At 39.4% G+C, this 18,930-nt stretch overlaps 1 protein-coding gene across 1 annotated transcript in view; it reads left to right on the top strand.

Moving 5' to 3' along the window:
- Positions 1 to 8,505: 8,505 nt before the first annotated feature.
- GRAMD1C (GRAM domain containing 1C) overlaps positions 8,506 to 18,930 on the top strand; it is a 101,419-nt gene continuing 90,994 nt past the window's right edge. The window contains exons 1-2 of the mRNA XM_047099880.1: positions 8,506 to 8,532; positions 14,126 to 14,275. Coding sequence (XP_046955836.1) covers positions 8,506 to 8,532; positions 14,126 to 14,275 — 177 coding nt within the window. The remainder of the gene's footprint in view (positions 8,533 to 14,125; positions 14,276 to 18,930) is intronic.

Genomic DNA, 18,930 nt, shown 5'->3' with positions numbered 1-18,930 from the left:
GTAGCAATTACTAGCAATCTTTCAACCCCAATTAGATTTACCAACCTTTAATCCTAATAATTTTCATTTGTCCTTCATACTTCTAACCTTTGCTTTGCCTCTTTCCCAGTTTGGATTCTAAGGACAACCATTACTCCCACACACCTGCATGCACATTCATCCCCCTTGCGCCTCTCTTGCTTTAGCATGTTCACGTGGTAAAAATCAACTCTAATTAAATCCAACTCAGCCCTTTCTGCGCTCGAACTTGTGCCCCTGCAGAAAAACACACACCTGTGCAGGTGTGTTTCACTCTATTTATTTTGACAGCTTATAATAGTTTTTAATTCTATGAAATAAGGAAAGTTGAGGAATGGTACGAAGGCTTCCCATAAACCCTTACTCAGATCCCCCAATTATTAACATTTCCATGTCTGCTTTATTTGTTTGCTTATTCTTTCTCTCTGCGCATTTTTTTCTGTACCATTTGAGAGTGAGTTAAGCCTAAATACATCAGTTAAACCTAAATGAAGAGACAGCAATATATTCCTCCAATCAAGGACATTCTCACCATAGTATAATTATCAAAAATGGAAATTAATTTTAATAAACACTATCATCTAATCTGCAGACTTTATTCAAAGTTTTCCAGTTGTCCCAATAATGTCCTTTTATGGCAATTAAAAAAATAATTCTGGTTCAGGATCCAATTCAAGATCACACATTGCATTTTATTGCCGTATGTCTTCTCCTTTAATATGGAGCAATAGTTCAGTCTTTCCTTGGCTTTTAGAAGCTTGATATTTCTTTAAAAATTTTTTTTAATGTTTATTTATTTTTCAGAGAGAGTCAGCATGAGCAGGGGATGGCAGAGAGAGAGGGAGACCCAGAATCTGAAGCAGGTTCCAGGCTCAGAGCTGTCAACACAGAGCCCAACGTGGGGCTCAAACTCACAATCTGTGAGATCATGACCTGAGCTGAAGTTGGATGCTTAACTGACTGAGCCACCCAGGTGCCCCTGTATGTTAACTAAAATTTATAATAATAATAATAATAATATATATATATATATATACACACACACATAAGATAACATTTACCATTTTACCCACTTTAAGTGTACAGTTCAGTGTATTAAGTACATTCATGTTGCTGTGCTACCATCACCACTGCCCCCTTCAGAACTTCTTCATCTTCCCAAACTGAAAGGCCATACACCTAAACAATAGCTCCCCATTGTGCCCTACCCCCAGCCACTTGAAACCGCCATTCTACTGTCTCTATAAATGTGACTACTCATGAGCCGAACTAAATTTATGAATTTACGATCATTATCATGCATGGGCATAGAAATCTCTGTTCTGTTAGCTCAGTGATCAGCTAGTGATTTGGCAGAGATTTTTAAACTCCAGGAAAAGAAAGAAAGAAAGAAAGAAAGAAGAAAGAAAGAAAGAAAGAAAGAAAGAAAGAAAGAAAGAAAGAAAAGAAAGAAAAGAAAGAAGAAAGAGAAAAGAGAGAAAGAAAGAAAGAAAAAAAAGAGAAAGAAAGAAAGAAAGAAAGAAAGAAAGAAAGAAAGAAAGAAAGAAAGAAAGAAAGAAAAGAAACCTCGCAGTCTTTGGGAGGTTGGGGTCTGGGATGCATTCAGTTTACAACTCTGCCTTTGCTTTGCCTTCCTGCTGTGCTTCCTTCCTCCTAAGAAAGAACTTAGGGCCTTCTTAGGTCTTTTCTGTGCATGCTCCCAGCTCTGGGCATATGCGTGACTTTCCAGATTCCCTGGAATTTGTGGGAGCTTTTCAAAGCCCTTATTCCCCAGCCTTTCCTCCCAAACTTTTCAGGTTGCCCACAGTTTGCCTCAACTGTTTTCCTTTGCTCCAAGTTGCAGTGGCTAAATCATTTGCCCACAAATGTTTGCTTCCACCCCTCCTCTTTAAAGTATCTGCCCTATCCCTGGGAGAGTTGTGAGTTAGGTGAAATAAAGGCAGATCAGGGAGCCACCAGACAGGTCAAAGCAAGCAACTCCAATTCTTTAATAAGTTCTGTGCTACTCCTTCCAATGCCAGGAGCTAGTACCAGGAATGTGGGCTATTGTGGAGTGGGGGGTGGTACCAGGGTAAATTAAAATGCCACAAAGCTCTCTTCCTGAGACTCAGCTGTTGTTTCTTAATTAAGCATTCCCTGATTGTTGTAAGCTTTTGATTGGATTCCAGAGTTCCAAATAAGTAGGTCCTGACCTTTTTTGCTAATTTATTTGTTGCTTTTGTGGAGGTACAAACTTTCAGAGTTTCCTACTCTGTCTTATTTGTCGATGTCATTCTCTCTCATTCTTTTTTAAATTTAATTTATTTTTTTAAATGTTTATTTATTTTTGAGAGAGAGAGAGAAGGAGCATGAGCAGGGGAGGGGCAGAGAGAGATGGAGACACAGAATCTGAAACAGGCTCTAGTCTCTGAGTTGTCAGCACAGAGCCTGACACAGGGCTTGAACTCAGGAACCATGAGGTCATGACTTGAGCTGAAGTTGGATGCTTAACCGGCTGCACCACCGAGGTGCCCCTCATTCTTCTTCTTCTTTTTTTTTTTAATCTAGCATAGAATTTCAATAGATGGATGTACATAGTTTATTTAGCCAAGCTTTCATTGATGAACATTTGTTTCCACTTTTTGCTAATGCAAACAATTCTCCAGTGAATAACTTTGCACATTATTTTTCATGTCTGCAAATAAATCTATAGGAAAAAAACCCAGAAATGAAATTGCTGCAACAGTGTATGCATTTTGTAACATTTATAGCTATTGCCAAGTGCTGTATCACCTTACACTCCCACCATGAGACTTGTCAACAACAGTCTTGTCAACAAACAGATTGTGTTATTAAACTACTATACTTTTGTCAGTCTTGTAGGTGAAAATAGTATTTCCATGTGGTTTTTATTTCTATTTTTTAAAATTCTGAGTAAAAATGAGGACTTTAAAAAGGGGCACTTGTATTTCATTTTCTGTGAACTTCTGACATATACCTTATCAATTTTTTAGTTGATCAATTTCCATATCAGTCTTTCCGTATTAATTCCCAGGAGCTCTTTATATGTTAGTATGATCTTACTTTATTTACTTACTTTATTTTTTAAAAAGATTTTATTTTTAAGTAATCTCTATACCCAACATGGGGCTCAAACTCACAACTGCAAGATCAAGAGTTGCACACTCAAGAAAGGGGAACTCTCTTACACTGTTGGTGGGTATGCAAACTGGTGCAGCCACTCTGGAAAACAGTATGGAGGGTTCTCAAAAAGTGAAAAATAGAACGACCCTACAACCCAGCAATTGCACTACTAGATATTTACCCAAAGGATACAAACATACTACTTAGAACCAGCACATGCACCCCAATGTTTATAGCAGCATTATAAAGAATAGCCAAATTATGGAAAGAGCCCAAGAGTCCATCGACTAATGTATGGATAAAGAAGATGTGGTATATATATATATATATATATATATACACACACACACACACACACACACACACACACAATAGAATATTACTTAGCCAACAAAAAGAATGAAATCTTGCCATCTGCAACAATGTGGATGGAGCTAGAGTGTATTATGCTAAGCAAAATAAGCCAGTGAAAGACAAATACCATGATTTCACTCATATGTGGAATTTAAGAAACAAAACAGATGAACATAGGGGAAGGAAAAAAAAGAGGAAGCAAACCATAAGAGACTCTTTTAAAGTTTATTTTATTTATTTTTGAGAAAGAGAGAGTGGGGGAGGGGCAGAGAGAGAGGGAGAGAGAATCAGAAGCAGGCTTTGTGCTGCCAGCAGGGTTTGAACCCATAAACTGTGAGATCGTAACCTGAGCCAAAATCAAGAGTTGGACACTTAACCCAGGCGCCCCAAGAAACTCTTAACTATAGAGAACAAACTGAAGGTTGCTGAGGGGAGGTGAGTGGGGAAATGAGCTAAAATGGGTGATGGGCATTAAGGAGGGCACTTGTTGTGATGAGCACTGGGTGTTATATAAGTAATGAATCATTAAATTCTACTCCTAAAACCAATATTATACTATATTGACTAAGTAGAATGTAAATTAAAAAAAATTGATCCAGAAAAAGAGTTGCACGCTCTACTGACTGAACTAGCCAGGCACCCCAGGGTGATCTCACTTTAAATACATGGCCACAAATCTCAGCTTGGCATTGGTATTACGGCAATCCTACTGTTTTCTTAATATGTTATTCCATTTATTTTCCTATGGTCCCAAGTATCTCATAATTTTTCCTTTCCTCAAACTTCCAACAACTTGTCCTCCATAAATCACTTTCAGCCTTGTGTTCTAGTTCACTGCGAAATAGCAATGCCCTTCAGCCAAAGACCGCAATGTTGGGTTTATTGACTCATTGCAACAAAGGCGAAAGTACACCATAGAGAATCATGAGGACATCTCAGTCAAACGGTGTTAGAGAGGATTTACTATAGGATTTGGGTTTCTGTTTTTGGTGATTCTGGGAGGATGAGTTAAGAAGTGGGGCTTTCCCCAGGATTATATGTTGACAAAAGCTGTAGTAATTGTATGGTTGAGTATCTTAATAAATCTTATGTAGAAGGTGGGAGGAACAAAGTGCAGTGAAAGCCGTGAATGAGAAAGAAGCAGCAGTTACTCACATTAGCCAGCATAAGGGGATATTTGGCCATTTTTGTGGTTTGAACCATGTCCCCATTTTTGTCTGCTTACACCTGATTATGGAGTGGACTTCCTTTGCCCTTGCTCTATCATGCTTGCAAAGCGGCTTTTAAAAAACACCAGTGACATGTGTAGTTTTTCATGTTCAACAGACCACCGTGGCCTCTGCTCTGAGCACCAGGCCATCTTCTGGCTGTCAGGGGCTGCTGGGAAGCAGTCACAAGAGAATTTGCACAGACTCATCTTGTCACATCTATTCACTTACCTGCACCTGTGCCATATATTCTTTCGCAATACTAAGGATGAACAGTCCATGTTCCCGTTGTAGTCCAGCCCATCCACTTACATAGTAGAGCCTACCCCACCATCTATTCAAGGTCTTCACTCCTGAAGTTCTCCCTGCCTCTCTTGAACCACAAATTTTACCTGTCTGTTGGGTCATTCCCATGTGTATTCAAATATGCTGTTATTGTTCCCATCTTATTAAAAAAAAACACAAAAATTTAAAGACAAAGCAGAAGAATAAACTCTCCTTTGACCCTAAATCTCCCCTCCAGCTCTGTCCTATTTCACTGCCTCATTTAGAGCAAAGTTCTTCCAAGTAGTTGTTTATACATATTGCCTTCTACAACCTTTCCTTTTCTCTTGAATCTGCTCTCCACCAAAATTGTTCTTGTCAAGGTCAACGAATGATCTCCAGATTGATAAATATAGAGCGATATAGAACTATTCTCAGTTCTCATCCTACTTGACCTGTTAGCAATGGTTGACATCTCTGATTTTTTTCATCCTCCTTGAGATACTTTATTTGACTTCAGGGTGAGGTTCTCTATCTACCTCATTGGCCATTCCTTCTCAGTCTTTGCTGTTTCCTCTTTATCTCCTCAACCTCGAAATCTCTATTTAAAAACAATCTCACCCTTTTAAAATTGGTCTAAAACCTGAATAGTGATTCACCTAGCCCAACCTTAGGATCTTTCTTTATCAGATTATTTTCATTTTTTCCACCTTTTCAAAAAATTTAAATAATTTAGTGGGGGTGGCACTGTGAGGGGTTATACAACCTGAGCAGAGTAGGAAAGGGGTGTATGCAGAATGCAGGGACCATGATGGCTGGGCAAGGGGGTTAGGGTGGCATGGATGAGGAGGGAGCCTGTGCAAGGGGCATTTAATATTGCACATTGAAGGAGATATGGCAACAGATGATAACATGTGATTTGGGGCTATATTCTCTTACTATGAAGGATCTTACTGGGACAATTGGTTGAACTTTAGTGTGATGTGAGAATTAGAATGTAGTAATATGATGTTAATTTCCCAATTTTGTTGGTCATATTATGATGGTTTGGGAGAATGTCCTTGTATGCAAGAAATATTCACCTAAATATTCAGAGTTGATAGGGCACACTGTTGACAGTTTACTTTCAAATGGCTCAGGGAAAAGGTTATTGTAATATATTTGCAATTTTTCTGTAAGTTTGAAATTGTTTCAAAGTTAAAAAAAATTAAATATGTTTTAAAATACTTTACATAATGACCACATTCATCTTGTACCATTAAAAAAATATTGGCAATATTAAATTCTTTCAATCCAAAGTAGAATTCTTAGCATGGCTTCTGGTTCAAATAATAGGCATTTTTTTCTTCAGCCTATTCTAGTACACAACATTGAAGGAAAACACAGTTTATGCTAAGTTTTGCAGAACAAAAACAAGAATATATCCTTTCTTGATTATCTTATTAGGTAATTGTTCCTTAACATATAACACTTTTTTAAAAAAGATACTCAATATCTGACTTTTTGTGGAAGCGGAGTTGACTTTTTCTCCCTCTTCCACTTTCCATTATGATTATTTTCAAACATACAGGAACAGGAAAAGAATAACTGAATAGTGGTGTACCCTCCACATAGATGGAATAATTGTTAACATTTTGCTATTTTGCGTTCCCTTTCCCCTTATCTGTTGTCTTAGTTTATTTAGGCGGTTAGAACAAAAAATGCCGGAGGTTAGATGGCTTGTAAACAACAAAGATTTATTTCTCACAGTTCTGAAGTCTGGGAAGTCCAGGATGAAGACACCTGCAGATTCTGTGTCTGGTGAGAACCCACACCCTATTCATAGTTGCAGTCTTCTTAACAGTGTCCTCAAATGGTAGAAGGGGATTATATGTCAGCGTATGAATTTGGGGAGGACTCCACACTCAGCCCGTGGCATCTATATTTGTTGAAGCATTTGAAATCAAGTTGTAGGCATCACGACACCTCATTCCTAAATACCTGAGCATGAATTTTCTAATAATAAAGACATTCTCCAACATAACCACCAAGTAGTAATTATCCATAAATGAATATCAATAATTTTATCCACAAACCGTTATTTTATTCTGTAACAAGGAAGAAATATATTTATTTCGTAAATATATTTAATATATTAATCAATATATTTATACATATAAAATATATTTCACATTCAGTCTTCCTTAATTGTTCTAGAATGTCTGTTATAGCTGTATTTTGAGGGGGGAAGGAACCAGGATCGGCAACACTCAATAGCTTTTTTTTTTTTTTAATTTTTTTTTCAACGTTTATTTATTTTTGGGACAGAGAGAGACAGAGCATGAACGGGGGAGGGGCAGAGAGAGAGGGAGACACAGAATCGGAAACAGGCTCCAGGCTCTGAGCCATCAGCCCAGAGCTTGACGCGGGGCTCGAACTCACGGACCGCGAGATCGTGACCTGGCTGAAGTCGGACGCTTAACCGACTGCGCCACCCAGGCGCCCCAATAGCTTTTTTTTTTTAATGTTTTATTTATTTTTGAGAGAGAGAGCGTGCGTATGAGTGGGGGAGGGGCAGAGAGAGAGAGGGAGACACAGAAACCAAAGCAGGCTCCAGGTTCTGACCTGTCAGCACAGATCCCGATGTGGGGCTCGAACTCATGAACTGTGAGATCATGACCAGAGCTGAAGTCAGACGCTCAACCAACCAGAGCCGCTCAGGCATCCCGACACTCAATAGCTTTTTTTTTTTTTTTTTTAATCATCTCATGTCACATTATTTTTTTTAAAATATTTTATTTTATTTTATTTATTTTTTTTCAATATATGAAATTTATTGTCAAATTGGTTTCCATACAACACCCAGTGCTCATCCCAAAAGGTGCCCTCCTCAATACCCATCACCCACCCTCCCCTCCCTCCCACCCCCATCAGCCCTCAGTTTGTTCTCAGTTTTTAAGAGTCTCTTATGCTTTGGCTCTCTCCCACTCTAACCTCTTTTTTTTTTTTTTTCCTTCCCCTCCTCCATGGGTTTCTGTTAAGTTTCTCAGGATCTACATAAGAGTGAAAACACTCAATAGCTTTTAACTATTAATTATAACTTCAGGCCCTTATTTGAAGGAAGAAGACTTTGCCGTGCAATTCACCTTTTCGCACCCTGGGGCAGAGTATGTATTGTGTGAAAAAGGTTGAGGAGGGACTTTGTGAGGAGTGACTAATGCCCGGAAGCCGTTTCACGACCGGCAAAAGGAGTTTGAGGTTGGGAGGTAGGTACTGGGAGGTAGGTAACTACAGGGGGCTTATCTTGATGCTAGTAAAAGACTGGCCTGCGCGCTAACAAATTAACCTTACATTCTCACTAGTTAGCCAAAGGCGACTGCCGCCAGAGGGCGCAAGGCGCGCCGGCAGGATCCCAGGTAGCCCTCCGAGGTCGCGGTGGGGGCGTGCGTGGCCCAGCGTCCTGAGCGCGCGCCGGGGGTGGTCGCGGGGCACGCGCCGGGCCGCCCCCTCCCCACGCGGGGCGCGCGTGCGCGGTTCCGCTGCGGCCCAAGGAGCCGCGATGGAGGGCGCTCTGACTGTTCGCCAGGTAAGCGGCTCTTCGCTGGGGCGGCTTCCCAAGCGGTGGCTGCACCCGGCAGTTTTCTTCACGATAGTTGTTTGAACCTTCTCAGATTATGATAATTAATTCCTCCCTTCCGTTTTCTCCGTGCTCTTTGGAGTAATTTGGAAAGTTGTTACCAAGGAAACGGTTTCGAGTGCTTCCTGCGAGCCTTCCCCTCGGGGCGATGGTGGAAAGTCTGCTTCTCTGTGGGCGTGGAGAGCAGGAATTTGGTCCCGAAATGTCCTAGTCCAGATGTCTCAGCCTCAGGCCCCACCGACTCACGTTCCGTTGTCGTGATTCTGACCCGACATCACGTTGATCCAGTCTCACCCGCCTCCCTAAACTATCAGCTCTTGAATAAAGGGCTCAGGACTCTAGCGTAAATAACTGTGCTGTCAACCAAGCTTTTGGTTCCAACTAGTTTTGTTCTTTGCTCACTGTCTTATTTGATAAACGGAAGATCTTGCTGATTAACCTTCAGGGTGAAAGCCTACTTTTGTTCCAGGGCTACCTGCATTTATGAACACTACGCTCATTTCTTTTACGTTGGTTGGGTGTATATGTTTTAGAGAATTGCAATCAGTGCGATACCTTTTATTTGAGTAGCGTTTTACAGGTTACAAAATGGTAGACATTCGAATAATTGTTGAATGAACAAGTGAGTGTACTATTTCAACTGAGCCTCAGAAACATTACTTATGAAATAGTCATGATACATATTAATGAACCCAATCAGTTATTTTATTCTCTGTCCCTGGCACTGGTGTTGGGATAAGATGGTGAGCAACAGACACATGATTCCTGTTCTCGATGAGTTTATAGTTTAGACTACGGAGAGTTATTACCCCTACTGTAGAGTGGAGAAAACAGATTTAGAGAAATTGACTGGCAAAGACCACACAACTAATGTTAGAGAGATAGGATTCTGTTGTAGCCACTCTACAAAGTCAGAATGAACACCTACCCTTTCAATTTGATTTGGATGTAGAATTATGCCACACATGCACCATGAATATATGAGAAGGCTTATTACTTATATATACAATGGCTTATTAAATACGTAATGAAAAAGTAGAAGTAGGTCAGCGTTCTCAAGCAGATCCTAAATGATTTGAAAGACAAGGAAAGGAAGTTTAATCCAGGTTTTTACCCTGGTGGGGTCAGGGTAAGGGTTCCTGTGTGTGGACTGGGGCTTGCTTGGTTTGACTCTCTCACCCACACCAAAGGTGAGAGCACCCAGACTTTCTCACCCACTTGCCCATATGGGGGAAAGAAGAGGAAAAAGGACGGGTGAGGCTTAAAATCTGTCAGCAGGCAAACATTAAAAAATTGAATGAGACTCCTTATCACAGTTCACCCAGATGTTGGGTTAATGACTGAAAGGTACCATTTTTCATTTAGTTGAATTTGAATTAGTGTAGGTAAGCCATCATGGCTGTCTACTAGGTCTCCAGTCTGTGCCCAGTAAGGAAAATGAAAGTTCCCTGGAATGTCTTGTTCAAGAGCACAACAGTGTGTTTTGAGAAATAAAATGAGTGCCTTGGTCTCTATTAGTAATCTTCTGGAACTCTAACAGGCATAAGGAGTATCTTGGTGAGGTCTTTTATTATGGGTTTAGTATATGTAGAGACACGAGTGATCTTTTTTTAAAAAAAAAATTTATTTATTTATTTATTTATTTATTTATTTATTTATTTATTTAGAGAAAGAACATACACGTAAGCAGGGGAGGGGCAGAGAGAGAGGGAGAGAATCCCAAGCAGCTTCTACGCTGTCAGTGCAGAACCCAGTTTCGGGCTCCATCTCACAAACTGTGAGATCATGACCTGAATAGAAATCAAGAGTTGGACCCTTAACTGACTGAGCCACCCAGGTGCCCCAAGACATGGTGATCTTGATTTGTATTATGAGTATCTGTGAAACAAGAGATTTCTAGAGTGCTTTATCCCAAAGGGTACAGCTCTGAGGCAGTGCCCCAAGAGTCTGTAAAAATGTGCATGTGCAGATGGAGCCAACTGTTGGCCAGAGCATCCAGTGTTAAGATGACTATGGGAAGTTCAGCCAGTTGTGCTGACCCTTGGGTCCTTACCTTTATCAGGGACATCTTGGTTAAGGGATGAAAAGCAGTAGATATCCAGAGAGCTCCATCATGTGTTAATGGTGGTGATGCTGTTCACTGATAGTAGGTTTGTCTGTCAAACTTCAAATGGGAATTTAGAGTGTACAGACTCCAACTGCTGTTCACTCATTTGAACCCAAGTCACTCTTCAGGTTAACAAGGGGTTCAGAAGAGTGATGGCCTTTTCTAGCACCATGACATCTGACAAAAGAATGAGGACAGGGGAGGGCATGCCCTCTTGCAGGTAAGATATGCCAGGGGGCTCAGATTTGGTTTTATCCCATAGCAAGGAGGCCTTGGTAGTTGTGCTGAGCTTGCAAGGTGTTGCTTCTAAGACCTAAGAAGGTCTGAGAATGGAGGGTCACAGGCTCAGGGTTTGTAGAGCCTCTATTTCCAGAAGAGTCCAGTATGCTGTCAGTGACTGCTGCTCTAATGGTGTGTAACGTGGGGCCTGGGGGATAGTTTCTTGCATTAGAAGCCTATAGACAACTTATAGACACCATGGGTGGTTGAGAGACTCCAAGAGTCATGGAAAGAAGCTGCTAAAGTCTCTGTAATGAAGAGTTCTGTGTGTGTGTGTGTGTGTGTGTGTGTGTGTGTGTGTGTGTGTGTTTGGGGGAGAGGGGAATAGTACTAATGGAAGTGTCTGTTATGATTTTGACAAATATTAGAGTCTTTTTGGGAAGGATCCTCATTCAGCATGACTGATTTGCAAGTAATAGTATAAACAGACTTAAGTAAAATTTGTAAATGAGGAATATATTGCTCTAGATGCCCAAAATGCCTAATAAATGTTGGGCTTATTTTAGTGTTATGGGTGCTAAGAGGGTCAATAGTAATTTCTTGACATTGTCAGGGATGGAGTGACCCTTGGTGTACCAAATGGTTTTCAGGAATTTAAGGTGGCAGACCTTAATGCTGTGTTTGGGGCAATGGCCCATCCCCTTTTCGTGAGCTCTTTTGTGCATATTTGAATGGGTATGTCAAAAGAGTGTCTTCAGAGGAGGATGTAAGCAATGTAATGTCATACCTGTGCTCCTGGAGCAAAATAATTACAATTACAATATTGCCTGTAAAAGTTGCATGTAAGGGCAAGCCTTTGAGGTATGCTGTGCCTAGCTATGTAAAGGTGTATTGTGTCCCACTAGAGATGAAGGCAAAATGTGACTGAGAGCTTATTGAAAGAGACACTGAACAGAATATTAGCCAAATTTATTATAGCATATATATATGTTATGTGTATAACATATATATATGTATATAATATATATATATATGTATTTATTTTTGAGACAGAGAGAGACAGAGCATGAACAGGGAAGGGTCAGAGAGAGAGGGAGACACAGCATCTGAAACAGGCTCCGGGCTCTGAGCTGACAGCACAGAGGCCGATGGGCGGCTTGAAGCCACAAACCTTGAGATCATGACCTGAGCCGAAGTCGGACGTTTAACCGACTGAGCCACCCAGGCGCCCCTATTATAACATATATTTACCAGTTTCTGATTGGATAGAGTCAGTAATTTCAATAGTATGTGGTAAAGGGGCCTTCATGGGAAGGAACACAGCATCAAGGGCACAGTCATCAACTGTGAGGCACCATTCATTTTTCCAACTTTAATAGGCCATGTTGGGCTGTTAAATGGAGAAACCATAGAGATAATCACTCTTTCACTAATTAGGTCTTTTATAGTAAATCCCAATCCTCAAAGGCCCTGTTTAATGTTATATTGAGTTGAGTTGTATTTACTATTTTAGCTAGGGGTTGAGGGAGTGGTCCATGGCTTTTTAAAAAGCCATTTGTATGCTCCAAAGACTCTGTTTAAATTTATTGTTGGGTCAGAGCATCCACTGCCAATATGGAATATTTTAGGGTGATGTGTACTATACCATTACCTGGAAGAATTTCAGCAAGACAGAAGTTCTGGTGGTTAAAGTGAGACATACCTATTTATTATTTATTTTATGTTGAGTATTTCCCTAAACTTAGTGGGATCTCCAGGTATAACTGTAGTTTGAGCCCAGTATTGATTAAAGTCATGAAAATTTGCCACTTAAGGCATTTCAGCAGATGTTGAAGTTAATTCAAAAACCTGTGCTATAGAGATATAAAAGCCAATCTTTACCTTTTGTTGTATAAATTATTTTAGTAAATTTTGGATTTCCAACTGGGCCAAATTGTGGACTTCTCTATTTTGTTGTTGTTTCTTTGTTTCTTTATTGTTTTTCTCTATCTCTTTTGGTGGTGAGTGAATATATTTCAAGTGGAGGGAGTCCTGTCTGTCATTTCATATTTATAAATTTCATCCTCCAGAGAGCCTCAAATCAGTGTTACCAGGGTTAGGGGTATGTGGTTACTTTGTGGAGTTTAAAAACCCTGAGCTTGGGGCGCCTGGGTGGCTCAGTCAGTTAAGTGTCTGACTTCAGCTCAGGTCATGATCTCACAGCTCATGGGTTCAAGCCCCACATCTGTGCTGATGGCTCAGAGCCTGGAGCCTGCTTCAGATTCTGTGTCTCCCTCTCTCTCAGCCCCTCCCCTGCTCATGCTCTGTCTCTCTCTCTCTCTCAAAAATAAATAAACGCTAAAAAACAAAAACAAAAAAACCAACCCTGAACTGAAGCTGAGTTTGAATTACCCCTTTGCTGTGCCACATGGGTTCCATGGCTGCTTTTCTCTGTAACCTGGAGGATCAGGATTTTTGTTACAATAGAGGCATAGGTACCAGTGGCAGCAGGGCAACAGCAGGAACAACAGAGGTATTTAAGGGTCCAGGTGAGCCATGTGTTCTCACAATGGTTGCTCCCTTCCCTCCTCCCGGCTCTTTTTTCTCTCTCTTTTTTACTCCAAAATGACTCTCTTTCATGAGTGACTGCCCAAATGGGTCCATCTCTTGCACAGAGTGTACTCTTTCCCCAGAATGCTCCATAGATTGGGGGTCAGTGCCTGATTCATTGATTTTAACTACATTGTTTGTATAAATCAGAGTTAATTTACCAATTTCCCACAAATTATGGTTAGTAAGTTTCCACTTTCTTAGTACTATAACCATTGTTGACTCCATGTGCACAGAGTTTTAGTTTATACCCATTCTAGACCAGAGCAGGCATTGCAAATTATTCTCCAAAGAGGTTGAACTAATTGTCATCCCCCTTACATGGTATTTTTTACTGTTTAATTATTCCTCTAGCTGACTGTGAACTTCTGGAAGCTAAGGACTTCCTTTTATTCATTTTTGAATTCCCAGTGCCAATTAAACTACCTAATGAGTAGTAGTAGTTGGAGAATATTTGTCACATGTGTAAATATATGAACTGTAGAAGAAAAAACATGTTAATTACTGTTTCCTAAATGCTTAAATATTGTTTTCAAGTTAATTTGTGTATTTTGAACATTAACTCTTTTCATTTTTAAAATGAGCATTTCTCAATAAGTAATTTAAATTGTTGATACTTGTTTCCAGGCAATAAATGCAGGGGATTCAAGCTTTGCCCCTGAGCCACAGGAAGAGTTAGAGGAGAATCCTAGCCCAGTTGCGGATGAGAATAATACAGTGTCAGCAAAAAAACAGGGGCCAAATTTACATAACTGGAGTGGTGACTGGAGCTTTTGGGTAATATTTTTTCTTTCTTATATTTTCACTTTAATCTTAAATGCAAATTTTCTTTAAATTTATAGCAGTTCATATAATGTTTATAATATTTTATTAGCTTCTTGATTTTAGACAGTTTTACCAGAGTCCGAGACATTTCTGATTATGCTCTTCTTTGGCCACTAGAATGCACTGTTGTCTGGTTTGATGGAGTGGAATTATCTGCTTCAGTTTTCCTGGGAGAAAACTACAGCACAGAATTGGATTCTACCTACGTTGTTGTTCACTATATTGCAAGAGACTAACATTATGCAGAAACCGTATTTCTAAATGTTACTGAGAAACCAGCTATTTTACATAACTTTGATTTAAAGAATTAGTTTTGATACCTAAAAGGAAGTTTAACAATGTTTGACCTGTAGAATATAGTAATTACAAGGTAAGTTTTAAAGTTAGGAGTTTCATATTCTCTTTGCACTGTACTTAGTTGCAGAACTGGGATGTGGGTCAAGTTTCCCCATTGTAAAATGAGACTTCTGCTTTGAGACTCATGATTAGGTGTATAGTATCTTTTGGTAGGAACAACATTTCTATTGCCATATGAATGCTAGCATTTATTATCTTAAAGGACTCATTCCAAATCTACCAATTCCTGTCAGAGTTATAAGATATTTGACAGAATCTTGTATACTGCAACTATAACTGAAATTTATAGAAGATTATGAGACATATGTACTTCAAATATTAAGTCATTAGAAAGCTGCTCTCTTGACTCTTAGGTATACTTGGTAGCAGAATTTCTTGTAGTTTTACAGTAGCCTAAAAAAGAAATAATATTAATAGGTTATAAGGATTAGTACAAGTACCCTTATTCTCTTCATAATTAGCAGCTCAGTTATTGAATCTTTTTTTATAATTTACATCCAAGTTAGTTAGCATATAGTACAACAGTGATTTCAAGGGTAGATTCCCTAATGCCCCTAACCCATTTATCCCATCCCCCTTCCCACAACCCCTCCAGTAACCCTCTGTTCTCCATATTTAAGAGTCTCTTATGTTTTTCCCCCTCCCTGTTTTTATATTATTTTTGCTTCCCTTCCCTTGTGTTCATCTGTTCTGTGTCTTACAGTCCTCATATGAGTGAAGTCGTATGATATTTGTCTTTCTTTGACTAATTTTGCTTAGCATAATACCCTCTAGTTCCATCCACATAGTTGCAAATGGCAAGATTTCATTCTTTTTGATTGCTGAGTAATATTCCATTGTATATATATATACCACATATTTATCCATTCATCCATCGATGGACATTTGGGCTGTTTCCATACTTTGGCTATTGTTGATAGCGCTGCTATAAAACATTGGGGGGGGTGTGCCCCTTCGAAACAGCACACCTGTATCCCTTGGATAAATACCTAGTAGTGCAGTTACTGGGTCGTAGGGTAGTTCTATTTTTAGTTTTTTGAGGAACCTCCATACTGTTTTCCAGAGTGGCTGCACCAGCTTGCATTCCCACCAGCAGTGCAAAAGAGATCCTTTTTCTCCGCATCCTTGCCAACATCTGTTGTTGCCTGAGTTGTTAATGTTAGCCATTCTGACAGGTGTCAGGTGGTATCTCATTGTGGTTTTGATTTGTATTTCCCTGATGATGAGTGATGTTGAGCATTTTTTCATGTGTCGGTTGGCCATCTGGATGTCTTCTTTGGAGAAGTGTGTATTCATGTCTTTTGCCCACTTCTTCACTGGATTATTTGCTTTTTTGGGTGTTGGGTTTGGTAAGTTCTTTACAGATTTTGGATACTAACCCTTTACCTGATATGTTGTTAGCAAATAACATATTCTTCTCCCATTCTGTCAGTTGCCTTTTAGTTTTGCTGATTGTTTCCTTCGCTCTGCAGAAGCTTTTTATTTTGAGGAGGTCCCAATAGTTCATTTTTACTTTTGTTTCCCTTGCCTCCAGAGACGTGTTGAGTAAGAAGTTACTATGGCCAAGGTCAAAGAGGTTTTTGCCTGCTTTCTTCTGGAGGGTTTTGAAGGCTTCCTGTCTTACATTTAGGTCTTTCATCCATTTTGAGTTTATTTTTGTGTATGGTGTAAGGAAGTGGTCCAGGTTCATTTTTCTGCCTGTCACTGTCCAGTTTTCCCAGCACCACTTGCTGAAGAGACTGTCCTTATTCCATTGGATATTCTTTCCTGCTTTGTCAAAGATTAGTTGGCCATACATTTGTGGGTCCATTTCTGGGTTCTCTCTATTCTGTTCCATTGATCTGAGTGTCTGTTCTTGTGCCAGTACCATACTGTCTTGATGATTACAGCTTTGTAATACAGCTTGAAGTCCGGTGAATGTTATTGAATCTTAACATGAATAAGTTTCTGACTTCCTATTAAGAAACTTAAGTTTTTTAAAACCATATCTGAAGGAAAATGTTTAATTGCTAACAAATATACCAAATAATTATACTTCCTGAAAATCATATCATCTATATTGATTATATTATTCTTGGTTTCATTCAGAGACAGTTTATGACTACTGTAGTGTTTTGGCCCTTCTGCACTATGATCGTGTAGCTTTGTTATGGATTGGAAAACCTTTATAATTCCAAGGGCTATCTACAGGACTAAATAGTCACTGTGGTTATTCTTTGCAGACTTAACCTAAGAAGAAGGGTAAAGCTAAAAAAGGAACAAGCAGGGGAATGAGGATTTAGAAATAGGAGAGAGGAAGAAAAGAGGTATGTGTTCTAGACCTTTGCTACTCAAACTGTAGTATGTGGGGCCAACAGACTTGGCTTCACCTGTCTGCTGATAAGAAATGCAGAGTCTTGGGCCCAATCTCAGACCTATTGAATTAGAGTCTTTATTTCACAAGAATTCTTGGAGATTTGTATGAACATTCAAGTTTGAGAAGCACTTGTTTAGAGTGTTGAAAGTCTATTTTGTCTCAGTTTAGGTCTATATGCTGATTACAAGCACTTTGTTTTGAGGAATGAAAAACATTTTTTTGTAATGTTTATTTATTTTTGAGGGACAGACAGAGCGTGAATGGGGAAGGAGCAGAGAGAGAGGGAGACACAGAATCTGAAGCAGGCTCCAGGCTCTGAGCCGTCAGCACAGATGTGGGGCTTGAACCCACGAGCTATGAGATCATGACTTGAGCCGAAGTCGGACACTTAGCCAACTGAGTCACCCAGGTGCCCCAAGAATTGATAACTTTTTAAAGTTTTGTTATTTGAAGAGTTAAGCTCCCAGGACCTGAAAAATTCACTAGTGTCGATTAACTCATATATTTTGGCCTGGCTAACTCAGTTGTTCCACAATAGTGAATCTACAGGGAAGCATGGTATCATTTAATGAATTGGAGATTGGGAACAAAAAGTTTGGGATAGAGTACGTACGCTCTGTGCCTGGTGATTTCACTGTGTGGTACTCTTGACTATGTTGTTCAACCTGTCAGGCGCCTCATTTCTAAAATGAGAGATTGGGCCTTGGTATTGCAACATTAGTGTGTCTTGAATCAATAGGGAAAAAGGTGGAGGAGGTGTTTGGCTAGCAAGTGCTCATAATTTACATTTCTGGCAGCTGTGTATCAGTCATAAAAAACTCTGGGCATATATAGTGGGAGTATGTTACATGTGGAACACCTTTCCTTAAGAGTGGTAGAAAGGGGTGAAAAGTGCTAGAGAAGAGAGAGGACCTGCTATTTGTAATATTGGAAAAGATATTTTGATGATTCCCCCCAAATAAAAAATTGTGAAAACTTGGCAAAAGGATACAAGACAGTGAAACAAAGTTTAAGTTTTTTTGTCGTTGCTGAGGCTGGTTTCTTCTAGACTCTATGCATTTAATCTTGTGCTGCTTGACAAATTGGCTAGTGATTGTCTTTCTGACAGTAGCGCTTTATTTTTTCAGTTTTATTGACTTATTTTACTTCTAGGGTAGTTAGCAGCTGACAGTAGGACTTTAAAGAAGTTTGATCAAATTACCATAGCACTGGACAGTGAGATCAATAGCTGTGGATATTCTATTTCAATCCCATAATTTAAAGATAGGAATCTTAATGGTTATATTTATTTTCTTTTATATTTAAAAATGAAAATGTTTAATCCTACTGTGTGAGAAATTAGTTTTATTAATAACTTTTAAGTCCCAGTATAACAATAATTATGTGAAAAGGAAGAGAATAAACTTGAAATAAACTTAATGGCAAACAAATATTTATCCTTTTGTCCTTTAACTGTTAGTAAAAATATACCGCAAAAAACCCCACATCCAACCAACCAAACAAAAAAAACACTTTTTTTTTCCTGACTAAAATGATGATTCCAGGTAGATTAATGTTCCAGAGGAAAAGCATTCAGAGGTTTGCAGAAGATGCATTTACTTAATGTAACTTCTCTTCATGATGTTGAGCTAGTAACTTTTGAAAGTAGAAAAAAGCATTTGAGATTTTCTGTTGCTTATGTTTAGGAAATGACATACTTATCTGGACTTTTTTTTTTTAATGTTTATTTTTGAGAGAGAGGGAGACAGAGTGTGAGTGGGGGAGGGGCAGAGAGAGAGAGAAAGACACATAATCTGAAACAGGCTCCAGGCTCTGAGCTGTCAGCACAGAACCCAACATGGGGCTTGAACTCTGGAACGGTGAGATCATGACCTAGGCCGAAGTCAGATGCCTA

This window comes from Lynx rufus, unplaced genomic scaffold (genome assembly GCF_022079265.1).
Source record: "Lynx rufus isolate CCGP_SWC_20201006 ecotype Redwood Valley unplaced genomic scaffold, mLynRuf1.p SCAF_5, whole genome shotgun sequence".
Classification (NCBI taxonomy): Eukaryota; Metazoa; Chordata; class Mammalia; order Carnivora; family Felidae; genus Lynx; species Lynx rufus.
Note: the sequence above shows the minus strand (reverse complement) of the source record. Positions and strands in the feature narration are given on the sequence as shown.